General features: G+C 43.4%; 1 protein-coding gene across 1 annotated transcript; it reads left to right on the top strand.

The window, feature by feature from the left end:
* xit (ALG6/ALG8 family glucosyltransferase xit) lies at positions 1-26,211 on the top strand. Its single transcript, XM_084600728.1, has 12 exons — positions 1-204; positions 372-450; positions 682-875; positions 7,508-7,703; positions 11,201-11,330; positions 11,948-12,051; positions 13,996-14,116; positions 16,962-17,089; positions 17,395-17,534; positions 22,642-22,739; positions 22,981-23,101; positions 24,218-26,211. Exons 1-12 carry the CDS (start codon positions 140-142, stop codon positions 24,441-24,443), a joined length of 1,602 nt encoding a protein of 533 aa, XP_084456854.1. The 5' UTR covers positions 1-139; the 3' UTR covers positions 24,444-26,211.

The raw sequence follows: 26,211 nt of genomic DNA, 5'->3' as shown, positions 1-26,211 counted from the left end.
CTTGGTTTCTCATAGTCACCAAGGACCAAGCTAGGGGGATTTTCGCAACTTGCGTAAATTTGTTGTCTGCACAGCTGGGAACACGTGTGCAGCGTTTAGCCGTTTAGCTAGTTAAGCAAAGCTGTCGCACTCAGCGGCTATGTCTAATTTCCTGAGTATCGCTATCTCAGTGACCTGCATCAAGCTGCTGTTCATCACTGCTTAGTAAGTACCAGCGAGCTGATTCCAATTGCCCAACGAGCGCTGTGGAAATATTGCTAAAATTCTTTTGCCGGCGCTCGCGTATAATATATCTGCACTCGGTTTTCGAAACCACACGCTAACCTATTTGCAGGTGATTCTTAAAAATGACTTCCAAAATACTATTTCAGTCGATCCACTGACTTCGAGGTGCACCGAAACTGGCTGGCAATCACTCACTCCCTACCCACGTCGAAGTGGTATTTCGAGGTATTCGAACTTTCCTTCCAGTCTTTTTTTCTTTTTTTTCGCTCTCTTTTTTAACATGCACTTCTTCAGCGATATGTTTAAGTGTACTATCTAGTCCCGCCTGAGTTTATGCTGAATAATGCTTTTACCTGAAAATTTTAACAAATTCCGTCTTTCCTTAAGTGAGACAATAATTACGAATAACGTACTTTTATTTTATTTTTTTTATTTTTATTTTTTTTTTTTTTTCAGATAACGTCTGAATGGACATTGGATTACCCGCCGTTTTTCGCATGGTTTGAATACTTGTTATCGCTTGCCGCAAAGTTCGTGGATCCCGGTATGTTGAAGCTGGAGAACCTCAACTATGCTAGCTCATTGACCATCTACTTTCAAAGGCTCACAGTCATTGCATCCGACCTGGTTCTCGTTTATGCTGTTTGGGTGTAAGTGCACTTTCCATTGCGTCCTTTCATGCCAAACTGCCTTTTCTAGTTTGATGTTCGCGCTCGTACAATTATTTGGTAGTGAGATGGAGCGTTGTAGAGTTACTGTATACCTTTGGTAGCATATACAGTAACTCTAGGGTTTTTTTACGTAGAGAGTCTCTCGCGGCAAACATAAGAACCGACCCCGTCCTGAGAGAGGGTACGGAGGAGGAACTAAAAGGAAGAAGGGTGGTTCTTCATAGTAGAGGACTGCAGATTAATTTCGAAGTACGAAGGAGAAGAAAGAAAACAATAGGCTATATTTCAGTTCTTTTGTGCCACCTGCTTCAGAACTACATCCATCATTATGGCCAAAAACGTTACGGAATGCCAGCCTTTGTTTTTTCCTACTAAGTATGGGTGCTCTAACGTTTGCATACGAGCCTTAACGCAAATTATTTACTTTAAAACATGCATTTAGTACATACGGGGGACGAAGGGGCTCATGCAGTATAACTGCACAAAATAATTTACCTAGGTAGCAGTAGTACCCCTGTTATACGAACACTTTCGATCCTCATTGAACTCAATCTGCATTCAACTCGATGCAGATCGAGATTGTCACGCGGCAACTTTCAAGTGCAGTCGAGCAAGTGCAGTCGAGCTCAAGCCTGCTTGACTTACCTCAATCGCTCTTGAGATTTAAAGCACACTCGAAAGCGGTCGTCGACATCCTTGTCATCAGCAAGCGCCCAAATTTGAAAACAAATAAGTGCGATAGAACGGCAAATAACATATTAATGTATTAAAAGGCATAATAGAACATCTTTAAAACATTGTTAGACATTCTTAGAGCTTTAAGCTTGTTTATAGTAAAATTTTATAATCTCTACACCACGGTCCACCGCTTGTAAAGATGGCGTCACGTCGGCGCAGGAACTGTGAAGCTAAAGAGAAACTGCAGCTACCTGACGCTTCAAAAGCGAAATGCTGCCGTGTACTCTGAAATCGCGCAGTCATTACCCCCAATCTCGCATTTCTTTTTTAGACTCATTGCGACCAACGGCAAACGACAGACCACCGTGCTTTAGCTGTCGGCAGAAGAGCGTCACCTAGCACACATGAAGGAAATTTCTCAATGCTCATTGAAAACGCCTGTGTAGTACCGGATGCTTCAGTCCTTCTTGACATCCTCAATGCAGATCGAGTTCGGTGAGGATAGGAAGTGTTCGTGTGGCAGAGGTATAACAAAGAAGTGTAAAATGTGTGCGTCTTTGCATGGATCAGGCTGCACAAAAGCTAGCAGTCAACTGGAATAAGCATCAACTGATATGTGACCAACTAACCAAATTAATAACCAAGAGGGGATGTTCTTTGCAAATATCTCAATAATAAAAAAATGTCATGCTGAGCGAAGTAAAAGTTTTCACAGTATTCTATTACAACAAAATAGCATACTTTTTAACATAGCAGTACATTTCATAAAGAAAATGAGTGTTTTTTGTTAAAGGGGCTCTGCCACGTTTGTCTGCTATGCTTTAGATGAATTATTAATGTCACACAGTTACCGAATCAAAAAGAATTACAGAAATTAGTGCACTAGAGCCACAGTTATTAAGGAATTAATTTTCAAAATATAAGTAAACCAAAAATTGCCCTCAACTCAATTTTCCCGGCCTTTTGCTTTCCCATTTCACTCGCCCAATCACGACACATGCTGCACCAATTGAAACAGCCTACATGAGCACGTCACTACAACTACTGTACTACAATGTTGCGGAAGATGTCTTCTCACGGTTTCCCAGTCGCCATAACACATTTTTGCTAAACTTGGAAGAGATCTGTTCCGTGGTGCCTCGCAGAAATATAGTGAGGAACAGAGACCAGGAGCAGGCAGAGGAAGGAGACATTCCTTTTTCACCATGCACCCCCAACTATTGTGCTTTTCTCGTGAGCTTGCGCCTTGACCGCGCCTTTCTCTCTATCTGCAGGCATCCTACAATAGCAAGGTCGTTGAATTCTAAGCAGTGAAAGCTGTGATGCAAAGTAGTAACCAGCGCCTCTGTTGGTACTTTTTGTGTCACTTGCTCCGCAGTGCCTTTGTGTAAGCAAACATGTTGAATTCATTTACTTAAAGGGACAGAGCACTGGAATTTAGGTCTGTCTTTTTTCGGCGCAATGGGAAGATTGATGTCTAAAGTGTTCGATTCCATAACTGTTTTGGTAGAAACACTAGAAAATTTTGAGAATTTTTCGATCAGAGCATGCGCCCGTTTTTATGTAGTCCTATGCTGGAAACCATGAGCAGCGACTGCAATGATGTCTGGTGGTCAACAAAAAAGATGTACCGAAAATAAATATAAATTTCACTCTCCAGGCAGTAATTCGACTTTTTTTTTTTTGCTTAGAGTAACGCCCTTTTCAGTTTCACACTCAAGGCTGTTACGGAACAATAACGTACGCCTCATCGACGAAAATTTTACTGGGTACTATCATTGCTTCATTCACGGAATTCCAAACACTGTGGCGCCATCTAGTGGCAAAACTCGAAAGTATGCCTTTCACGATGCAAAAGGAGGGGTGGTTTTTATTTAAGGACGCAGTGGAGAGAGCGCAAAATATAATGAATTATGACAAGCACTCCCAGAAGAGAAAAGAAGTGTACACTTGCGATAATCGGCAATATTTTGCTGACATGTAGTCACGTGGGGGACTACACCGAAAGTTATAGGGTATAGGGTTTCTCCGCCAGATAGCGCCTCAGTTGTTTTTATGTGATTTTCAATGGCAAATTAAAATTATAAAGTCTCTTTTCTTCGATATTGTAGTGCTCGATGTGTACTATATGAGGAAAGATCTTTTCATTTCCACCATAATCTCATGACATATTTTGGGCAGTGTTCTGTCCCTTTAATATAGAATACAACAACCTGACAAATTTTTCCTAAGGACACAATATGCAGTGTATTTGCTATTTATTCAATTGTCAAGCGCACACCTGTTGACGTCATATACGCTGCAGAGAACCACCCCTATGTGTCGACACCATCAGTACGATTTTGCTTCTTGAGCAAAGTAAATTATTAAATGCCGAATATGCACGTTACGACCAATGGTAGTAACATCACAATAGCTCAACAGTTGCAACAAACAGGCAAAACAATGTGCACAAATTATGTCGCAGAACTCCTTTAATGAGATCCTTTACTGACAAAGAAAAATTATGCCTTCTTTTACCACTGTTGAGAGCGAATGTTTTCTATTTTTCAACAAGCACATGCTAGCACTCACCTTTGTGACAAGTTGGAATGTTACAGTTATAGTTCTTTGCTTGTGCTCTTTAGTGTATAAAGATGGCAGAGGAAAGTGTGTTATTACTTGACTGAATTTCAACAGCACATGCTGTTTTGTAACTTAATGCAACTATGGATTTCATAATGTGAAGTTCATGAAAGAGTGTTGCAGTATATTCTCTCTAGATTGAAAAGGTTGAAATCCACAATCCATATTTTTGCAAAATTCCAAATAGTCCCACATATAGGAAATATAACAGCCCCACAATTTAAATATAAGATGGCTATGAACAATTACTGATTATATCTTAGATTTTTTAGAGAAGAGTGCTGATGTGCCTTGTAGATTACAGAACATGTGTGACCTAGCTTCTTGCAAGAATTATAATGCTTACAAGGTTTTTAAAATGCAATAGCAAGTGTAGTCTAATTCTAATATGTCAGCATGATTCATCTTGGACTGTTTCTTTGCTACTGATTCTTAAAGCTATAGAACCTCTATTTTAGCTGCTTGGGGGAGAAACGTGGCGCCTGTTTGCTGTGCAGTGTCAGCGCACGTTAAAAAACTCCAGGTGGTCGAAATTTCTGAAGCCCTCCACTGCAGTTTCCCTCATATCCTGAGTTGCTCTGGGACATTCAACCTCATAAACAAAAACCAAACCTATGTTCAAAATAAGGAGGGAAGGCTCAGATGACTTAAAATGTTATTGCTTCTGGCTGCTCTTTTGATATCAGTGTGCAAATTTGAATAAAGTTTGTTAGTTAACTCGGGGTGTCTAGCAACCGGGAAAGGCGGGAAAACCGGGAATTGTCAGAGAAATTTCATGCATCGGGAAAAATGGGGGAAATGTCAGGAAAACCACCAAAAATTTCGCGAAGTCAGGGAAAATGACACGATATATTCTGCAGTGCATTTTCATTTTAAGCTGGCGCACAGCAAGTATTGTTATTCATGCAAATTTTGTGTGTGTGCGTGCGTGCGTGCATGTGTGCATGTGCGCTGACCGCGCGGCTCCTACTGCGGCCGCGCCCCAAGGTGAGGCGCAATATATTATTTTGACGCCAGCGCATGGCTGAGCTGCCACAATAGGAGAATCAATATGTACGTAAGTTGGGTACTCAGTAAAATATGTGGAGAGTAGTACACGAAAAAAATGCAGGAATAATCGCGCCGGCAGCGGGCAGTGGCCAGCGCAAAAGCGATCGGCGAGCTTAGCTACAGTTGAGATCCGTTGCGACCCTCCAGCGGTTGACCGCTCACGTCTTCGCGATCTCACCGCAGTTTCCGCGTTTCGTGTGCACGATAAAATTGCTTAACACTTTAATGTCCACAATCACGAACTCTGTACCGGCATCTCATTCCGCGCTAACGCCGAGGTAAAACTCTCGTTGGTTCGCGGACTTTCCCGACCGAACGGACTGCGCCGACCACTCCATAAAGTAGTACGCGGCGGTGACTTCAACTCAAAGAGTACCGTGATCTGAGATGCAATTCGCGCTATAATTTGAACCCGCGGTGTCGTCTTTGGGCAGCGTGGTTGATGTTCCCTGCACATCTAACAAAGAGGAGGAGGTGAAGGGTGGCTGTTCCTGGCCCTACGGGGCTGGCACGTAGGTCGACGCCGCTTGCTCCACCGAATTTTTATCTTTGTAGGCCATCATTGCACTTTGCCACTGCTTCGGGGGTGGACGACGGCTGTTGTTACGCTGAGCGTCTTTCTCTCCCTCTTCTTTTTCTCTCTTCTCTAGTTTCTCGTCTGTCCGCATGAGGCGGTGGAGGTACAGAGCCAGTAGCAGGCCCGTGCATTTTCTTTTCCTTCTTCCTACAGCCACAACAACAACATCTAGCAAGTCTGGCACTGGCTCTAACGCAGGTCCCGATGGCACGCTTGTGGCCGGCGTCTTCTAGTTTTTGTTCCACGCCCGTTTCTTACGGCTTACAAAGGCTCGTTCCATGGACGGTTACAATCTACTCTTTTCCGGCATCTCTATTTTAGTTTCCGGCAGTTTAGATTCCCTTAACTAAATTCTGTTCCATATCAGTGTCCTTTTTTTGTTGCAATATGTCAGGAACTGAGAAGAAGGGCCTCCTCTTGACTGGGAAGTCAAAATGTCCTTATTGTTTCAGTCACACAGGATTGTAATGACAGTGGCTGAATAAGGACATTCTGACTTTCCAGTCAAGAGGAGGCACTCCTTCTTGGTTCCTGGAATAGTGCAACGGGACACTGATATGGAACAAAATTAATTAAGGCAATCTAAACTGCCGCACATACGGGTTAGTAGGAATTCTTTGGTTACAAGAGACCTTGGTTACAAGAGACATCTTTTTGGGTCCCTTGAGTGTCTGTTGTAACGAGGTTTTACTGTATATTAAATAAAAATGTGCAGTTTGAAGAGCCTCATGGAAAATAAGCTGTGTGAAGGCATGCTATAACTATCTCATACTATAACTCATCTAAATAAATTGCTACTTTACGTCTACATGCAAATGGCTGAGAGGTGCTGCACTCTTTCAGGTAGCACTGATGCCTGTATCCTTGCCACAGAGTTACATGCAACCTCATGGGCACTGTTTCTCATTGTGCTCCATTGGAGGCAGTGTTGGATGGTGCTGCTGTGCTCACAGCGGAGCAGGCTCACAGGTTACATAATGGTTGATGGTTCGCCTCACATACTTGCTTCACTGACCATGCAACAACCACAATGGGATTTTCGTAAGGGGAAGGGAGGACTTGGCAACGTACGCTTTGCACTGTGTGGTTGCATCACTCATTTTATGACCACATTGGCACGGGGCAGGTGGGTTAGATGGATTCTCTGCAAGAAGGGAGAGCTTCGACAATCTTAGGGGAGGTGACATAGTGCGAGTAAAGTGTTGCACAGTGACATCAGTGGTTCGAATGGACTGGCACAAAGCATGTAAGGCACTTACCTGTTGTGATGAAAATTGGGCGGAGTCGTGTACAGTGTATACAGCTGCATAAAATGCACATTGCGCACAGCTCCCGCTGAGTGTGTAGTTCACTCAGCACAGTGCAAGTAATATTAGCATAATATTGCGTAAAAATAGTTTGAACTGTCTTTGGCAAGTGTCCTGCCATCAAAATATATGGTTTGGGTAGTCGAGGTTTTGTTCACATTACTGTCTGTGTGAATGTAGCGAAAATGCATGGGCCCCACCTGTCCATTGTGCGAATTGCAAGTTGCTTTATGAGAGAGGCACTTAATCCTCAGAAAAATTATATATGGTATATATATACTATATATGTGTAGATATATACATGTGTATGCGTGTGTGTGTGTGTGTGAGAGAGAGAGAAGTTACAACTGTAACAGCATGTTTGACGGCTGCAGATGGCAAGGGCTGGTGTCACCTACGAAGGAAGCCTATTCCTCTGGCCGGAAGGACGACCCTTGGTTGGACAAGACCACCGTGCTATCAATGCTGTTTCTTTGGAATCCTGGACTACTGCTTGTCGACCACGTGCACTTCCAGTACAATGGCTTTCTTCATGGGATACTCCTTCTTTCCGTGGCACGTCTCTTCCAGGTAAGCCCCAAGACATCGAGGCCACTAGATTCTAAGCCTTCATTAAGCTAAAGGGCAAACAAATGCAGGGAAAATGAAGGCTGCATTATGAGATACAATAAGCTAAGTATTTAATGGGTGCTTCTGGATTTAATTGGGATGAAGGAGGCTTTGCCGTGTTTAGCGTAGTATTTAATGGGTACTTTTAGCTTTTATTAGAATCAAGAAAACCTATACTTAAGGTCATTAGTGCTACTCTGTTAGAGAAGATGAAGACTGTGACATCTGAAGCACAACGTTAAATACTGGCAGCTTAGCATGTGAAGAAACTGTCTACTGAGGTGGGGCAGTGGTCTAATTCAGTGGCCAGCAAAGCTGATCTCTTCACCTCAGCCTGGTTCAAAACTTACCGCCATCAAGCTTTTTTCTTTTGAGCGGTTGATTGAAGAAGGCTTCGCAGCCACCTTGACGAAATCTAAGAATGCAGGTAGTGATACCTCAGCATTAAAAAGGTGTCTGTGCGGACTACACTTACTGTGATCAAAGATGCTGTTGCAGCTCGCACATTCATAGCATTGTAGTGATGCTGGTGAGTGTTCAGAACATCTGTAATTCTGTACAATGTACAAAATGGGCTTCAGTGTGTGTGAATGACACAAATTCATATCATCCCAAAAATCATAACTGGAATTGTGCCATCAAAATTATACTTTTAAAGTAACTGTCAGCCTCCCTTAACTGAATGTAGAGTCCGTCACTATCCCATTTTACCACTTAGTAACTATGAGTCACAAATCGGGCCACAGAAAAAATAACTTCAGAACTTTAAAAGCTTTCGAGGAATGTGGTAATGCTAATAAAGGAGCAGTTTTGGACAGGTGTTTAATAGGCTGTTTTATCCTTTAATTGGTGTTTTCACTCACACGATGTGCCCTACTTTCATTTTGTGCTTGAATATAAATACAGTTATAAACTTATAACTCATACCCAAGCACGCGTTGTCACATCTGCTATGAAAAATTATTAACACTCTGATACGGCACTGTCAGTATTGTAAGTGATGTTTCCATTGCTAATGTAGACTTAAATGATCCCATTTCATTAGCTATGATGAGTTGTTCTTGCAGCCTCTTCATGCATTAATGTGGGAGTGCATGTTACATTTGTCCTAACCTCTGTTATGCAGTATTATGATTCATATATCATGCACTTCCACTATTCTTGTCAGTATATTTAGTCTGTACATTTCATTTCTCTGAAACACAGATATCATAGAGATAACGCTTAACCATCTGGGTGATAATACCTTTGGCCTCCTTAAAAATGGCTCTGAGATAAGAGGATGGATATCTTGAGGACTAATCAATAAGCGCAAGGTGGCTGATATAAGGAAGTATAACATGGAGAAAATTGAGCATGCTGCAAACAATGGGGGAAGCCTTAAAGCGGTAAAAAAGAAATTGGGCATAGGCAAAAACCAGATGTATGCGATAAGGGACAAGGCGGGCAACGTCATCACGAGTATGGACAAGATAGTCAAAGTAGCTGAGGAGTTTCATACTGATCTCTACAGTAGCCAAAGTAGTCAGGACCGTAATGAGATTGGCGGTAGGGAAAAACAGTCCGACGTTCTACCAGTGACGAAGGACGAGGTCAAGAAAGCATTAGAAACTATGAAAAAAAGTAAATCAGCTGGAGAGGACCAGATAACTACAGATTTATTGAAGGACGGGGGTATATCATGCTAGAAAAACTGGCCACCCTGTATACGCAGTGCCTGGTGTCATCGACGGTACCGGAACAAGAATGCAAACATTATCCTCATTCATAAGAATGGGGACTCTAAGGACCTTAAAAATTACAGACCAATCAGCTTACTGTCTGTTACGTATAAGGTATTTACTAAGGTAATCTCTAATAGAATCAGGACAACCTTAGACTTCAATCAAGCAAAGGATCAAGCAGGTTTTCGGAAACGGTACTCTACTATCAATCATATTCATACCATCAACCAGGGGATAGAAAAATGCTCGAAATATAACAAGCCCTTATACATAGCATTCATTGATTACGAAAAAGCATTTGACTCAGTTGAAACCTCGGTGGTGATGCAGGCATTTCGAAATCAGGGGGTAGACGAGCCATACATGAAAGTGCTGGAAGATATATATAGTGGCTGACAGCAACCATATTTCTGCATAAAGAAAGTAACAAAATTCCCATAAAGAAAGGTGTTAGGCAAGGAGACACGATCTCCCCAGTACTATTCACAGCTTGCTTAGAGGAAGTATTCGGAGACTTGGAATGGGAGCAGTTAGGGGTAAAGGTAGATGGAGAATACCTCAGTAATCTGCGATTAGCTGATGACATTGCCTTGCTAAGCAACTCGGGGGATGAACTGCAAATAATGATTGATGACCTAGACAGGAAAAGTAGAAAGGTAGACTTGAAAATCAATATGCAGAAGACTAAGGTAATGTTCAACAACCTCGGGAAGAAGCAGCAGTTTACATTAGGTAGCGAAGTACTGGAAGTAGTAGGCGAATATGTCTACTTAGGACAGGTAGTCACCGCAGATCCGGACCATAAAAAGGAAATAACAAGAAGAATAAGATTGGGATGGAGCGCATTTGGCAAGCACTCGCAGATTATTACTAGCAGCTTACCGGTATCGCTCAAGAGGAAAGTATAAAATAGTTGCATCTTACCTGTACTCACCTGTGGGGCTGAAACATGGAGGCTAACCAAGAGGGTTCTACTTAAGTTGAGGACAACTCAGAGGGCTATGTAACGAAAAATGGTAGGGGTAACATTGAGAGATAGGAAGCGTGCAGAGTGGGTCAGAGAAATAACTCAAGTTACCGACATTCTAGTGGAAATTAAGAAGAAGAAATGGGCATGGGCAGGACATGTAGTGCAAAGAGAGGATAACCGATGGTTGCTTAGGGTAACAAATTGGATTCCAAGGGAAGGAAAGCGTAGCAGGGGGCGGCAGAAAGTTAGGTGGGCGGATGAGGTTGAGAAGTTCGCAGGGGTCAAGTGGATGCAGCTAGCACAGAACCGGGTTAATTGGAGAAATATGGGAGAGGCCTTCGCCCTGCAGTGGGTATAGTCAGGCTGATGATGATGATGATAATCTTGAGGAGGCTGATTTGTGCTCTTTTCTGTTCTTGCCCCTTGTCTTTGCATTTTTTGTATCTTCATCAGCCCTTTATACTTTTGGTGTGATTTATTTTAATTTGTGCTCTGTCAGACTCGTAACAAAAGGTTCATGAAGTAAGTCATGTTTGAAGAATCTGTAACATGAAAATTTATTTGAGAACCTTTTTGATGCATGGCATGAGAGGAATGGATTTGCTTTATGAATGCTATCGAACCTCCTTCTCCACCCACTATCTTTAATCTGTCATTCACGGTGCATTTGTTTAATGCTTCAGTCACTTGCTTACTCAAGCAGAGTTCAGTGCTTGCTAAAGCACACTATTGTAGTAAAAGCCTGCATGCCTGCTCCTTTTCAGGGTCGCTGCATTGAGGCCGCCCTGTGGTTCACTGTGCTGTTGAATCTGAAGCACATCTACCTTTATGTGGCACCAGTATTTTTTGTATACCTGCTGCGAAACTACTGCTTTTCTGAGCCCAGTGGCAAGGGTAAGCATTGTTTGTGAAATGTTGCATAGACCATGATTTTGACATGAAATGAAATAATGGTTGCTAATTTTAATGATCAATGCTGATGTGCATGAAATTTTTAATAATTTGGTCAAAAAAAGTATTATCGATAGTGCAACTGCTCAAAGCCAGATGTCCCTTAGTGGTAACACATTTACTAAAATGTTATAAGAATGTGTATAGCAAGGGAAAATGTACCTCAGGTTTGCATTCTGCATGACCTTGCCCTTGTTTGATCTTGGTAGCAGCATGCGCAGGTATCTGCACTGAAATTGTGCTGTTCCCGCCATGGTTGTGCAGTGGTTAGGGTGTTTGACTGCTGTGTCCAAGGATGCTGGATTGAATCCCGGCCGCGGCGGCCGCTTTTTGATGGAGGCGAAAACCAAAGGCGCCTGTGTGCTGCGCGATGTCAGTGCACATTAAAGAACCCCCTGGTGGTCAAATTTTCTGGAGCTCTCCACTACGGCATCTCTCATTGCTTCAGTCGCTTTGGGAAGTTAAACCCCATAAACCAAACCAAACCAAACCAAATCATGCTGTGTATGTCCGTATTGCTTGTGGTTGTTTATGCAGTGTCTGCAAATGCATTTGTGCAGCTCCTAAATCTTTGCTGTGGAGGTTCCAGCCCATTCGTTTCTTCAGTCTGGGTGGAACTGTGCTGCTAGTCTTTGGTGTTTCACTGTGGCCATTCTTGAGCAAGGTATTCACTATGCTTTCTCTCGCTGAGTGTTTATCACTGCTTGCTAATGGCTGTTGGATAATCTCTGTGAAACAAGGGCTAACATTTGCCAGTGGCAGCCTAGTTCAATGGCTTTTAGAATGAGCTCTAACGGAATAAAGATTAGAAGATGTTTGTTGCTGTTGCAGGCAGCTGGTAACATCAAAAATGCTCTATTTTAGCGTCATGGGTCATATAGAGATGAGTACAGGGCATATAGTGGTTCACTGGAATATGATGTGGGAGTATCTAGTCATTTTCAGTCGTTATGTCAGCCGAAATGAACAATGGTTGAGGCACTAAGGTACAATACTAAAAGGACACTGGAGATTTTGCTCTTAGTAAATTTTGATTGTTTGGCCTTTTCTGGCTGTGTTAACATTTGTTTGGCAGCAAAAGATGTATACTGATTTGTCAAGATGCTGCTGGGGCTCTCTCGCTAGAGCGTTTGACTGCTGATCCTGGTGGCACAGTTTGATCTCTGCCGTGGTAGCCATGCTTTGCAAGGCACTTTTGTGCTGTTTGATGGCAGTGCACGTTAAAAAATCCAAGGCAGTTGAAATTATTTGGAGCCGTTATGGGGATTAATTCTCACAAGAATGTGCCACCGAGGGGGGGGGGGGAAGCTAGACGCTACAGTCGCCTTCTAGCCCCGACATGCAGCCCTAACAGACAGAGCTGTGACCCCCAACCCGCGGTGCGAGAAGTCGCTACTGCGGCGGGTTCGAGCCAGAGGGGACAAACACCGAGTTACATACTCGAACAGTTTATTGTGCTCGAGTACACGGCAAGAGAATAGCACTTAATAACAACCACCGTAGCGAGTGAACGCCCCGCTCGTGTACGGGGGTAAAATAAAACCACCTAATGAGGAAGCGCGCGCAAGGAGGTGAGAGGTAGTCTGCTCACATGGCACGGCTTCGTGCTCACGGCCCGCGGCGGTAAGTGCATGCGGCACTAGGAGAAGAGGGTGAAGGCGGCGGTCTCCCTGACAGAAAATGTAAATGTGTGCGTGCACGCTCTACCGTCAAAAGACGCCCAGGGAGTTGCGACAGACGCGCTCCTCGCCTCAAGTCGGGGAGAGGAGGTGTCCCAAGTAGACCAGGAAGAGAGAAGGAAACCCGTGCGGTGTCACAGCGAGAATACCAGGAGGTTGGGAGCGGTGGCCAGTGTGCCCTCTCCTCGCGGCCCTTGCCAACAGCGCGCATAATTATGTGTGTTAATTATGCGCGGCCGTTCTAACGGGGCAGGGGATTATGAATCCCCGCACACTGTCCACTACGGCACAAAACCCAATATATACCATAGCATTCTCCACCACTCGACCCACACTTGTGGCGCGAATGACGGTGTCAAGATTGTTACAGACTCTGTGGTTGCTGGGTGGCAGAGGTAGGCATTCTGGCCTAGCCTCAGAGGTCTCTGTTAGAAAAGAGTATTCATGCAGTCTACTTTTGAAAATGGCCTGCGGTGGTGGTACGCATGTTTCATTTGTGGCCTTTCCCAATTTTGTCTGCGAAAGTAGAGGGTTTACTATTCGAATGTGGTAGTACGTAATAGATATAAGCCGACATAAGTTTGTTCTTAGTATCCATTTAATTATGGCTCCATGCAGTATTTAGAAGCTGCGCCCACGTGTCATGAATTTTTCAGACAGCTTGTCCTTAAACATGTTTGAAAAAAGAAGCTTGTGTTATTCTTTTACATGCATGATCTCGCTCTTTTGGCATTAGCTTTTGTCACTACTCTGCGGACATAATTACAGTGTTGCATGGCTTGAAGTGTTCAGCCTGTGCAGTGGAAAAATGAATTCTTTGTGTCTACTCCACAGCGCAGCAGGAGCACTTTGGCTCCCATTCACTGAATGCATAACTGTTATTTTATGGAAGAGCTAGCTTATCTGAGATCAGAAATACTCTATTGCAGGACCATTTGGCACAGCTGCTTAGGCGGCTGTTTCCTTTCAAGAGAGGCCTCTGCCACGCCTACTGGGCTCCCAACTGGTGGGCGCTGTACGCTGCTGCGGACAGAATGCTGGCACTGACAGGTCAGGAAGGATGCCTGCTGCGGACTTTTATGGCATCGCATGCCAGCTTATGCGAGTGTGGCAAGTGCGACAATTCTGTGGGAGTTGCAGGTTGCAGCAAGGCAACAGGAATCATTAATGTTCTTGAGTGCATGAGTGAGAATACATTATAGTCTTGCTTATTCTTGCTGTATAGAAAGGGCAGCTGTGGATAGTGGGAAACTCTACCGATTACATACTCATAACTGGAAAATGGAGTGCTGTGTACAATATTTTGAGCACCTATTTGTTGACTTCTTTCTTTAATATTAGTATTCAGGTATACAAGTGTTTAATGAGCTTTATTGTTTTGGAGCACTGCACGATGGAGCAGGCAAACCAGGGGAAAAATTTAGTAGAAGCATGTGACCAACTGAAACTATGGAACTAGTGAAAATGATATGGTACTGGCATTGTAAAATATAGAGTACAAAATTTTATGTTTGTGCTCATTATTTTTTAAATAGCAAATAGGAAATGAAGAAAATAAAAACACTGTAGATAAAGATTAGCAAAATATGTCAATAATTTTCCTTTTAAAAGTTGGTGAGTCATGAATATTAATAGAATGATCAGGAGGACCATTCTATAGTGTTATACAGTCGAACCCGGATATATCGAACTCGAAGGGGATCACGAAATAGTTCGGTATATTGATAATTCGATGTACAGAAATTGGCTTGGGACGGCACTTACGATGCGAAAAAACGATACCGTATTTATCGCGTAATCAACTCACTCGCATAATGAGCCCACCCTCCACTTTTGCACTGGAGAATTTGGAGAAAAAAATGCGTTAAGGCCAGCTCGCTCACACGCAAGCGATTAAGCGGTCTGACAGCGACAGAGCAAAAAATTTCCAACTTGTTGGAACTGCGTCCCTCTGCGGTTCCAGCAGCTCAAAACAAGGTTTCTGTGCGTTTTCGTTTTCGCTTGCATGTCGCACTCCGTTTCAGTTGTCTCATCCACAGCTCATTTCTTGGCAGCGTGCCAAGATGCTTCGCAGCGCTTGCGTCGAGGCGTGTTTATCTTTTGATAGCTTCTGGGGCAGCGGGGAGGGAACTTGGCAGACTGCCCGTGATGGCTTGATTGCACAAGCCTGGTTTGATTTATCACGCCGCGCTTGGGGCGGGCGTATTCCACTGTCACAAATTCATTGGAAAGCGTGATACAGTATAGCTGCAAATGCTGTTTGAAGCGAAAAATGATAAAAGTCGATGTCATGATCGCAGCTAACCGCGTGCTTTCATTTATTCATACATGCAAGGATAAACGACTCCCGCAAAAAAAAAAAAAAAAAAAAGCAGCTTCATAACACCATATCTTACGCTACGCCGCGCGTACAGCACGACGATAAAAATAGACGTCTCACAAAAAAAAAAAAAAAAGATAGATCTGCCGCTTCTTAACTTCTGCAGGCGCCATAGCCACGTCTGCCGCCGCGTGCACAGGGTTCGCAACACACGCTGCAGAAAGCGTCCGACGTTCTGTCTGAAAACGGGCTGAGCTGGCTTGGCGTACGCGTAACGCTTGCTACTGGGAACAAAGGCCAGGAAAGAGGAAGGAGAGAGATAGCCGGCAAAAGAATGGGCACTTCGCTCTATCGTGTTTTTCCCCCTCACGTTCCCACCGGTTCTCTCTGGTTCATTCACGCACATGGCTTGCAAACGTCACGTGCTGGCGCGCGGGAAACGATAACCGCAAATGCGCGCGCCTTTGGGGAATGGGCGTGCCTCTGCCCTAGCCGAACTGTCCCCTCTCATTCCTTCCGCACGTGGCTCGAAAACGTCACGCGGCAAACGGCCGAAGCTGATGCGATCGTCTTTGGGAAAGGCACAGTTTCCAGTGCGTGGTGCGGAGTTCAATATATCGAACAACGGGTGAAATTGAGTTCGATATATGATGCAGCTTTCCTATACTCTTACATGGGATTTTCAAGGGGCTATTCCGTGAGTTCGATATAACCAAAATTCAATATATCCGGGTTCGACTGTATAATATGTCGCAATGCTGATAAATGAATTTGTGCATCTAAACAAGGCTACAAAACTTTGATGGGTGTGTGGGAGTGTGGTATAGTTGGAAAAGTGGCAGAGATGTAATGTACTTTGTTTAGTAGGTGCATTAGATTAGTACAGCGTGAAGATGAAAGAGAAAGCAATGACATCATGTTTGTCCCACTGGAGTGCCTATTATAATCACTGACTGTGAAATGCTCGATATGATTCTGAATGGATTCCACAATGAAATTGTACTTATCTTTGGCAACATCAACAGCAGTGTACAAAATTAATGCACATGATGACGTCTAAAGATGCAAACTGTTCTTCTCTTACTCATTGTGGTACCTAATCAGAGGCATGCACTGGTTTAGCATTGCCTCTTGTGTTTCAGAACTGCCATTGAAATGCTGTTTGTGTCGTGCATACAGTACACAGAAAGGTCCTAGTATAGACGCAGGGAGGAGTAATAGATGGCTGGCAATATGTTCATGTGCTTATAGTGAAAGGTTTATGGAATGTAATGTAATTGGGAATAAAATTAATATTGCAGTGTTTGCATGCAGCATGGAATTCATCTATGCAGCCCAATCGTCAGAATGCAAATTACATATTGCACCAATTGATCTCAGGCAATGGATCCTGAGTGCAAGAAAACTTTATCCCATTGTAAACTCTTGACAGTGCATGCACATTTTACAAAAATATTACCGCTAACTTGAATACGATGTCCATTGCGTCACAAGTGTGCAACCAGTCAGAAAGCCACTTAACTTGGTCGAATGTTGATAGTTTTACAGGTGCCTAAGTTGACATCTACTGTGCAGATATTGTGCCTCAGGAGTCTGCAGCCGTGGCTTCCCCAACATCTGGGCTTGTGCAGGACACTCATTTCGTGCTGTTGCCCAGTGTGCCACCAGCATGTACTTTCGTTCTGACGGTCATCTTCCAAATGGTGTGTGTGTCACTGCTTGTGAACTTTTCTCTGGTGCACTTTGTTTTTAACTTTATAGAAAGTGGGAAGACAGACTGTCAACTTCCACAGGCAGTGCCTCTGTACGACACCGCACAATTTCAGAACTGTCATGACCTAGAAATTTTCTCAGTTTACGAGCCTTGTGTATGAGGCACGTTGGTGAAAGATGATGATGTTCATAATACAGCCTTGGTGGGCTGTTGCGCATGCCCCAGTTTTCCTCTCTGCCATTTGTGTATCAGACCAGTGACTGGTCATTTGATGACCTTTGTCGTCCATTGCAGCCTGCCCTGTGGGGCCTATGGAAGAGGCCTCAGGAACCCTGGTTGCTGGTTCGTGCCTTGGTTTTGTGCAGTCTCAGTGCTTTCCTGTTTGGCTGGCACGTTCATGAAAAGGCTGTGCTCATGCCTGTGCTGTTGGCCACGTGAGCAATTTTTTACACCTTTAACTAATCGGAGCATGAGATGGTTGTGGAGCTCACTTAGAAATCTCTTCCATGGAAGTTTACCTTTAGCATTTGTCTGGGATTGTTTCGATATTAGTTAAGATTTTCATGCATGATTTTGCGATGATATTGTGAAAAGGGGTAGATTATGTAAAGGCCCATGCTTCTGTTCAGTTGCTCAAAGGACAGTAAAATAAATAGATCTTAAGTATCATATGTCTCGTGAAAAATCTATTACTTCTGAAAACCAATAGCAACTTCTTGCATCTGCAGTCCATTTAAATTTTAGAATGTAAATAGTATTCGTCTACAACCCCTCAAACATCCGAGTGAATGGTTTCAAATTCAGTTATGTTGCTGTTTAACATAAGGGTTAGCTCCATAAATTGAATTTGTGGTACCTTCTTCTAGAACAAAATATCACACACTACTTTTTCGTTATATATATATAAGTAGGGTCCCATTACGATGAACTCGATTAGGATGAATTCTCAGATAAGGGGTATACTGAGAGACCATTTGGTTGGTTTTATGTAGGACTTGATGTAAAAAAAAAATTCACTTAGGGCAAGCTGTTCAGCTTTTATTGTGGTTCAGTCAAACTTTCTCAGCAACTGCAAACCATGGGACCCTATGCAATTACACTCGTAAGGCATCCACGCGGAACCGTTGAGGCAAAAAGGAAAAAATGGATATGTATTGCTTCTGCACAATAAAACACACCCCTTCATGATAAGTTATTTGCACTTACGCTAAACACTACAGAGAAGCTGTCTTGCAGGAGCGTGCTTTCTTGAGGGGAAGCCAGTGCAGAAATTGTGGGGCACCATTGTGCTAGCACTGGTGGAGTCAGTTTCCATATCACACGTGTCACATCATCGTCATCAACCAGACTATGCCAACTGCAGGGCAAATACTTCTCCCGTATTCCTCCAAATAACCTAGTCCTGTGCTAGCTGCATTTACTTGATCCTTGCAAATTTCTTAACCTCATCTGCCCACCTAGTTTTCTGCCAAGTCCGACTATGCTTGCCTTCCCTTGAAATCCAGTTTGTTACCCTTAGCGACCATCAGTTAGCGACCCTTCGCATACATACCCTGCCCATACCCACATCTTTTTGACTTCGGCTAGAATGTCATTAACTGAAGTTTTTGTTTTTTTTTGCTATGTTTATTGCCTCAGGGCATAAAAAGAATGTTATGAAGGATGAAGGGTGCGGTCAAATAAATTAAAAAAGGTTGGCTGATGCAATGAAGTCTTGGAGTGAACGATGACGTGGTCCCTGCGTCCAAGCAGCATATGACTGCGGATTATGGGGGGAGAGGCCAGCTGCCACCAGGTGCCTGATCCGGGCCAGCTTGATCGCTGGACATTCCCACAGCAGGTGATGGATGTCAGCTTCTATATTTATGGACTTGCAGACGGGGCATCCAGGGTGTGGATACCAATCTCGAAATTGAGGTCACTTTCAAATCACTGCCAGTGTTAGGGCCACCCCAACTGTAACCCTCCAAAGTGCCACCTCCTCTGTACGAGTTTGTTAATTCGAGTTTGTTCCTTGACCTACTCTGCACGCTTCCTAACTTTTAACCTTACACCTACCATTTTTCGTTTCCTAGCTGTCTGCGTTGTCCTCAACTTCCATGTGTCACATACAGACTAAAAAAAAATTTTAACCAATTTAACACAGTTGAGTATGGAATAAGTACTAGTGTGGAATGCTTGTGATGAGCTTATGCATTCCTTGCATAACCAAGTGTGAAATGTTGTCAAGTAACACTTTAGAATGCTTCGCAAGAGCTTGTGGTTTCCTTGTGTCTAGAGAGGCATGGCTGCCCTTTTGGGCATCTGTTCAGAGCAGGACATATATATAAAAACTGGGGGAAAATACAACTAGACGAATGGCATTTTCGTCTTCAGCTTGCTTAATGCGTAATGCAATAAAGGCTCTATTCGCAATTGGGCTCTCACTGAAAGGTCTCAGCTGCCTATGTGCCATAAAATCCAACACAACACGACACTCAGCAATCTCACTGGAAGGCTATTTTATTTTTAGTACATACAAGTAACATACAGTCAAACCCACTTATAACAATATCGGATTTAACAATACATTGGATATAACAATGGGCAGCCGCTGCACTGTCAGGTTTTTCATGTGTTCCATGGTAAAATAAACTGCTTATTACAATGGTTTCATATTATATCATCAGTTATAACAATCAAATATGGTCACTGAAAGTCAACAAAAATGCGGAAATGCGGTGACCACAAAAGTGCGCGCGTACACAAAGACGCCGATAATGCCGATGCAGCGACACTAAAAAAAGAAAAGAAAAGATATTGGAACAGAGTGCTTCGAGCCAATGAGTTGGTCGGTTTGCCGGGGGAGCTTGCGTGCCGCAGAGACATGGGGGAAGACGGTGCGTTTCCTCACGTGGAGGAGGATGGAAGGTGTAAGGTGCTGCTAGGCACGGCTGTTCTGAAGGAGAGCTTTGAGCACTCCCCTCAAGACTGCCCGTGGCCCAGGCAACTCGCGTACGTTCTGCCTCTGCATGGTAGAGCAGTCCTTTCTGAGAGTGCGCTGCACTATCCTCCCCTATTTGCTTTGTCCAGGCCCACACTTCGCAGTTGCACATATTTTGTGGCAGGCGTGCAGCAGCGTTTGTGCACGTGTCTTTCTAACGTGGTTCTCCTAGTGTGCCATCACCGTTGCCACGATCTTGTTGGCCCTGGATTTTCCATGAACAGCAACGAAGGATGCTGGAACACCACTAAAAGTTAGCGGAACATTGTATGTGAGCTCGAGAACGGCATAAAGTGTGCAACTTGGTGCGGCCTGTTGCAACCAACAGTATCGACAATCATCCGCAACATACTCAAGATTCAGAACGAAAGCGATGCCAGTGCTGACCATGCAATGGACGGCGACCTAAAAAGGGTTCGACACGGGGCTTACAAAGATGTAGAACAGGTGCTCTGTGCTCTACCAGTGGTTCTTGAATGCCTGTGCAGTGAACCTGCCGATTAGTGGACTGATTTTAACAGAGAAGGCGAAGAACTTCACATACCTCCTTCGCAACACTGATTTCCAGCCTGGTGGTGGTTAGATTTAACGGTTCAAGGAGAGACATAGAATCGTCTACTAAGCAGTCGTGGGCAAGGCAGAATCGCTTGAGGTCAACGCTAGACAGAATTGCCTTGAGGAAACACTGCCCTGCATCCGAGGAGCATACGTGGACCGGGGACTTTTACAATGGGGACAAGACGGCTGTTTTTCCAGATGCTACCGTTAAAGATGCACGCTGTCAAAGGCAATCCCTGTAAGGGCAGCAAGCAAAGCAAATTGCGTGTGACTATTTTTTTGTGTGCTAACCAGCATGAACGGCAGCTAACAAGTGCCCCGCCTTCATCATAGGGAAATCCAAGAATCCCCGCTGTTTTCATTGTGCCACGAGGATACCAGTTCTCCACTGTCATAATAGGAAAACATGGAACTTTTCCACGAGTATCTGGTCGAGTTTGATCAGCAGATGCAGTGTGAAGGCAGGAAGGTGACATTAGGGCTCGATAATTGCACTGTGTAACAAAATTCTCTGAAGCTCTCGCATGTGGAAATTTTTTTTATGCCACCTAACATCACTGTCTCCTATGGATGCAGGTGTGATTAATTGCTTCAAGGCACTGTATTGCAGACGTGTTCTGAGCAGGCTCGCACTGAACCTTGATATTTCTGTGCGAGAACGCTAACCGGCGCCAGACTTGCAGATCTCACTTCTGATGGCAGTGCAGTTCATTTTTGGAGCACGGGTGGAAGTAAGTTCCTCCACCATCATGAACTGCTTCAGGAATTTGGGCTTCGCTGTGGATGCCGGCGACGCAAAAGGTCGCGAACCTCCTTCCGACACAGTGATCACCGAACTTTAGTCCACATTCAGCGGTAGTGACGGCGATGCGTCAGGACTTTAGGAATTTTTACATGCCAACAATACAGTCGCAACAGATGAAGAGCTGACAGACAAGGCTATCATCGCAGCAGTCACTGGCATGGAGGACGGTGAGAGTAGCGATGACGACGAACCTGAACCTTTGCAGGTTGCGTTTCACCAGGAGGCTTTGAGAATGATCGGCTCCCTGTGGGACTTTGTTTTTGCTAAGAAGCTTCACTGCACTATGTTCAGTAGTTGGATGCCCTGCAGAAAGATGTCGGCCAGATTGCCCTGAAACAGACAATGCTTACAGATTACGGGTTTCTTCCCGCTATGAAATAAAAATTTTAAGCTATCTTGTCCTCATTAAATGTGTAGTTTATAATGTTTTCTTCGTTGTTTTTTCTCTGGCATAATTCGGTTATAACAATGATATTTGCATGGCACTGAGTGGGTGTGACTGTATATACATAAGGCACATCTGTCATGATCGCATATCTTTTTTGAGAAGCTTTTCTCTTAAGATGGAATTCTGATAAGATGAACAGATCTTCTTGAAGGGGGGGCCTGCTGTAAAGGGTGTCCACTGACATTGGTTGGCTTTGGTAACACTGACACAGGACATTCTTGATGCTTAGTAATGCGTTAAATAAAGTTGTTCCCTCCTCTTCCTTGGTAGGAATTGAAATTAGTCCCAAAGATGTTTGAGGTGTAACGGCAGATAACCAGTGCTCAATATAAAATGAAATCACAAATCATTACTTCTAATGCATGGAAAACGGTTTCGGGTGTCTTTCTGGAACCTCCAGGACAGTTTTGGTCCTCAGATTTGTACCCCCGGTTATCTTAGCACGGTTTGTCTTGGCAACAATGAGCTGCAATGAAGTAATTAAATATGTAGTATGCAGTGGGTGAACTTCAGTTATATATTATATACTAGAAACGCTTAGTTTCACAGATTTCGCATGGATGAAGATCATTCTAGACAATTTTTCGTGTTCACTACTTTCTTAATTGTCTAGAGATATCATTATCTTGATGGACAAATTATTCTGGTTAGGTCCAGGCTTCAGTGTGCAGGAGTCATTTTCCCATTTGCAAGCTTTCTTCATTCTGTGGGCACCCGCTGACAAATCGGAATACTTTCTACTTGCAGCCCGTTAGCCCTGTGCAGCTCTGCTGATGCAGCTGTGTATGTGATACTCTCAGCAGCTGGCCACGCCTCTCTCTTCCCTTTGTTCTTCCAGGCAGCAGGTAGGTGTAGGCTACCAGTGCCGATGTGTGGCCATTTTCATTACACACTATATACGTACTAAGAGTGTTAGGCGTTACCTGTTATCTTGCAATACAAACTACATCAGTTGTTCACATGGGTGACTGCACATAAGCTGAGTGGTGTGTGTTCTGTTTTGTATATAATTTTTGTATCTGTCTCACTGTGGAGGTACTTTACAGAATGTCTTGTGATGCCTGATTAATAACCTTCATGTTGCAGAAATGCCTGCAAAAGTGCTTCTGGTGCTGCTGCATGTGGTGTATGCTGTGTGCACCCTTGGCAAGCTACACGGGAATGAAATCAGGCCAAGACGGCGATTTCCGTCAACAGAAGTTTCCAGGTAACTAACGCTGTTGCAGTCTACCCGCAAGTGTTGCACTTACATCCCTATCTTGCACTGGAATAGCGTTGAAGGCATTGCATTAAAACTTCATGTCATTACTGTAATCATGGACAGTTTATGTTCATTGTTGACTTCCTAGGCGTTGTCAGCTTTGTGATGTCTACCCACTTTTTGAAATACAGAAAATAACATCAATCATTGTGTACTCCTTGTATGAGAAATCCTTACTGCCTAAGGGCTGCTTCCTTGTACAGTCAGCGACTGAAAATTCTGAATCCTTATTTTTCGTACATGCTCAATTATTGACTTTTTCATGGTACTGCTGTATGCTCCATATAACTGATTAATGTGAGCACTTGAAATTTCGGATGGATAGCGACTGAGTGCTCGATTTTTCGGACCTCATTTGCAATCGCCAAGGCACCACTGCCATTGATCAAGTCTACATATAATATATATATATATACACAGTGGAATTCGTTTATTTGACCTTTAAGGAGGTCGAAAATGTGAGCTAATTTGATCACATCTGGTTAATTTACCAGAATGCATTCTGGAAAGGAAATTTCCTTTCCGTAGTGAGAAGCAGTAGCAGCCTTTACAAACTGTCCTGCCGCATTTTGAGGATGCTTCTGTGGTGTTTTCGAAGGTGGAAGCAGTTTGAATTCTACCGGCGGGAACAAAAAAAAAAAATCTACTTGTTATCGCAATATCTCAGCAATAATTCGATTTTTTGCTGCTGGATATGCGGCAACAATGTCACGAAATGTTGTTTATTAGATTTCGATAGCAAATTCGGGTGTGTCCCTCTAAGGCCCCATCGCATTTTGAGGATGCTTCACTGCACAGTCCATGCAGTCAAACATTGCAGTGAAGCTTGCAGTGTAGAAAAACTGCAGTAAATTCAAAAATTTTTGGTGCGCTTGGTAATTTTCAAATATGCGAAAAGTTTTGAATATCAGTTTGTCAAACATTAATACCAATCGAATAACAAACATGTTTGATTAGTACTCAAAATTCCCTTATTTTGATATACCTGCATACAACTGCAGATGTACTGCATTTCTAGTTGAAGTGTGGATTGTGGCTCACTTAACCTGACACTGCTTGCAGGAAGCACCCTGAGGCATTGCTGACATGGGTTGAGCAAGTCGGCCTGTCTCTCTTGGGAGTGGTTGTGGTTGTGTATGGGGAGATTGTGCATCCCCTGACACCCCTCGCCAACAAAATGCCATTTTTGCCTCTCTTGGTGACCTCTGTGAGCTGTTCTGTTGCCATCATCTGTGCTTGGGCCAAGTCTTGGCAGCTCTGGTTCCTGCAGCCATCACGAGATGTGTGACTAGCAAATGGTGCCATCTAGATATGACTGATGCGTCTAACAGACTGCTGTGAATGGCTCATGGAAGATAGAATGCCAAAGCCACAAGCTGACATTACAACCAAAGGAAAGAAATGGAACTGTGTGCCATGTGCCTCAATACCATTTAAAAGTGTGAAGGTGCAAGTGTGATCTGTTTTGTATTTTTGCACTCGGATGACATTGTCCCATTGTTTCTATCTCGCCTGTTACAGAGAAACAGGCCCACTTGGGAGCTATTTAAGGCTTTTCTGTGGCTTTTCTTCCATGTATTGTGGCAAAGCTTCATATATGTGGCAGTTGCTGCTGCGCACATTAGGAAGTTCCTTTCAAAATGTTGCTCTGTATCATCGCCTTCTTTCTACTATCACAGCCAAAAAGTGTTTTTTCCCAATGTCCTGCTTTTCTTTTAAGCCCAGAGCAGTGCGTATTTGCTTAGTAAAGTAGTGAGGGAAGTCAAGAAAAATAAGATAATATATTATGTGTGTGTAACAGGCTTAACTGCTTCATATGTGCAGCTGAGCTCGGATAGTATATCAAAGCCAGATGTTTTGAATTATTCGCAGTATTCAACGCCGCATTATCCCTTTGAAAATTTTGTGTAACAGTATACGAAAGTCACATTACACAGTGAACTACAATTGTGCACAAAGTGTTCCTGCAAGTGTGTCGCCTAACAGCATTCTTGGAGCACTGATGGTCTTGTTGCCCAGTGCACCTGCTGACAGCGATAGCGCTGTTGGCAGGTGCACTGTGCAACAAGACCTTGACGAGGTGAACGTAATGTTTTCTTGAAAGTGGCCTTAAATCTCCTCTATTAGTTTTCCATGCTGTCTTGCAGTGGCTGCAACTTAGCTCAGATCTAGTGGCAGTCCTCGTGTGGCATGCTGAAGGCATGGTGAAAACCAACTGTACTTTTATTTTAAATGAGTGATTATAGTGTTTTGATAAAAGCACTGCACATTTTATGGCTGGCAAAGGATAGTTTCAAAGCAGTGTTGTGTACACTGCCACGACACCGGAAGGCAGCATGTCGCTGCGAGAAGTATGTCACAATCGTAGCTGCAAAGTATTCTTGATTCTGCGTTAAAGATAATCCTGTTTATCGCGCTTTCAATTATTGAATACTTAATAGATATATGTCTTGCGTCATCTTCATGTCCTGTACATTAGGGCTTTATCGTATACATTTGGTCTGTAGTACTGCATGACTTATTTCATATGAACTATACAAGACATAGTGTGTTTTATTTCATTGGAACTGATGTGCTGCAGCACCTCAACAGAAGTAAATTATTAACGCAAAAGCTTGTAAGTGGCAATGTTAGCACACATTTTTTTATTGCCTCTAGACACTTTCATTTCTTTTTGGTGCAGTGTGGAATGTAACTATACAGATGCATTGAAAGGTGTGCAAAATTTTTAAAGGTGTAATTTATGATAGATTTCTCTACACTGCAGTGACTGAGTAATGTGCTGTATTACTAAACTTGCAGAATTGCTTGCTACTACAGTTTCACTAATTTTGTCTTCTGCAGCAGCAATTTAGCTTTCCCATGCAAGTATCACACTGCTCCACATTCTTTGTGAACAATGGTCACAAGCTTTGTGACAACCTACAAGGAACACACACACGTATATAAAATTGTGCTCTATGATCTCCTCAATAAATGTATCAGACTAGTTGGTCTGGGTAACAAGTTTTTTACGAAGTCTGCATTTGTGTCGGCATTTTTTTCTATTTAGAAAA

The sequence above is a fragment of the Amblyomma maculatum genome, chromosome 4, assembly GCF_055883805.1.
Source record: "Amblyomma maculatum isolate TAMU_Amacu chromosome 4, ASM5588380v1, whole genome shotgun sequence".
Taxonomy (NCBI): domain Eukaryota; kingdom Metazoa; phylum Arthropoda; class Arachnida; order Ixodida; family Ixodidae; genus Amblyomma; species Amblyomma maculatum.
This window is presented reverse-complemented; position numbering and strand designations above follow the sequence as displayed.

Excerpts from the sequence above, each read along its gene's own strand:
- xit (XM_084600728.1), top strand. The coding sequence starts at position 140 with ATGTCTAATTTCCTGAGTATCGCTATCTCAGTGACCTGCATCAAGCTG. Across the intron at positions 451-681 it reads CGTCGAAGTGGTATTTCGAG|ATAACGTCTGAATGGACATT; the intron begins GTATTCGAACTT and ends TTTTTTTTTCAG. Across the intron at positions 12,052-13,995 it reads TGTGGCCATTCTTGAGCAAG|GACCATTTGGCACAGCTGCT; the intron begins GTATTCACTATG and ends ACTCTATTGCAG.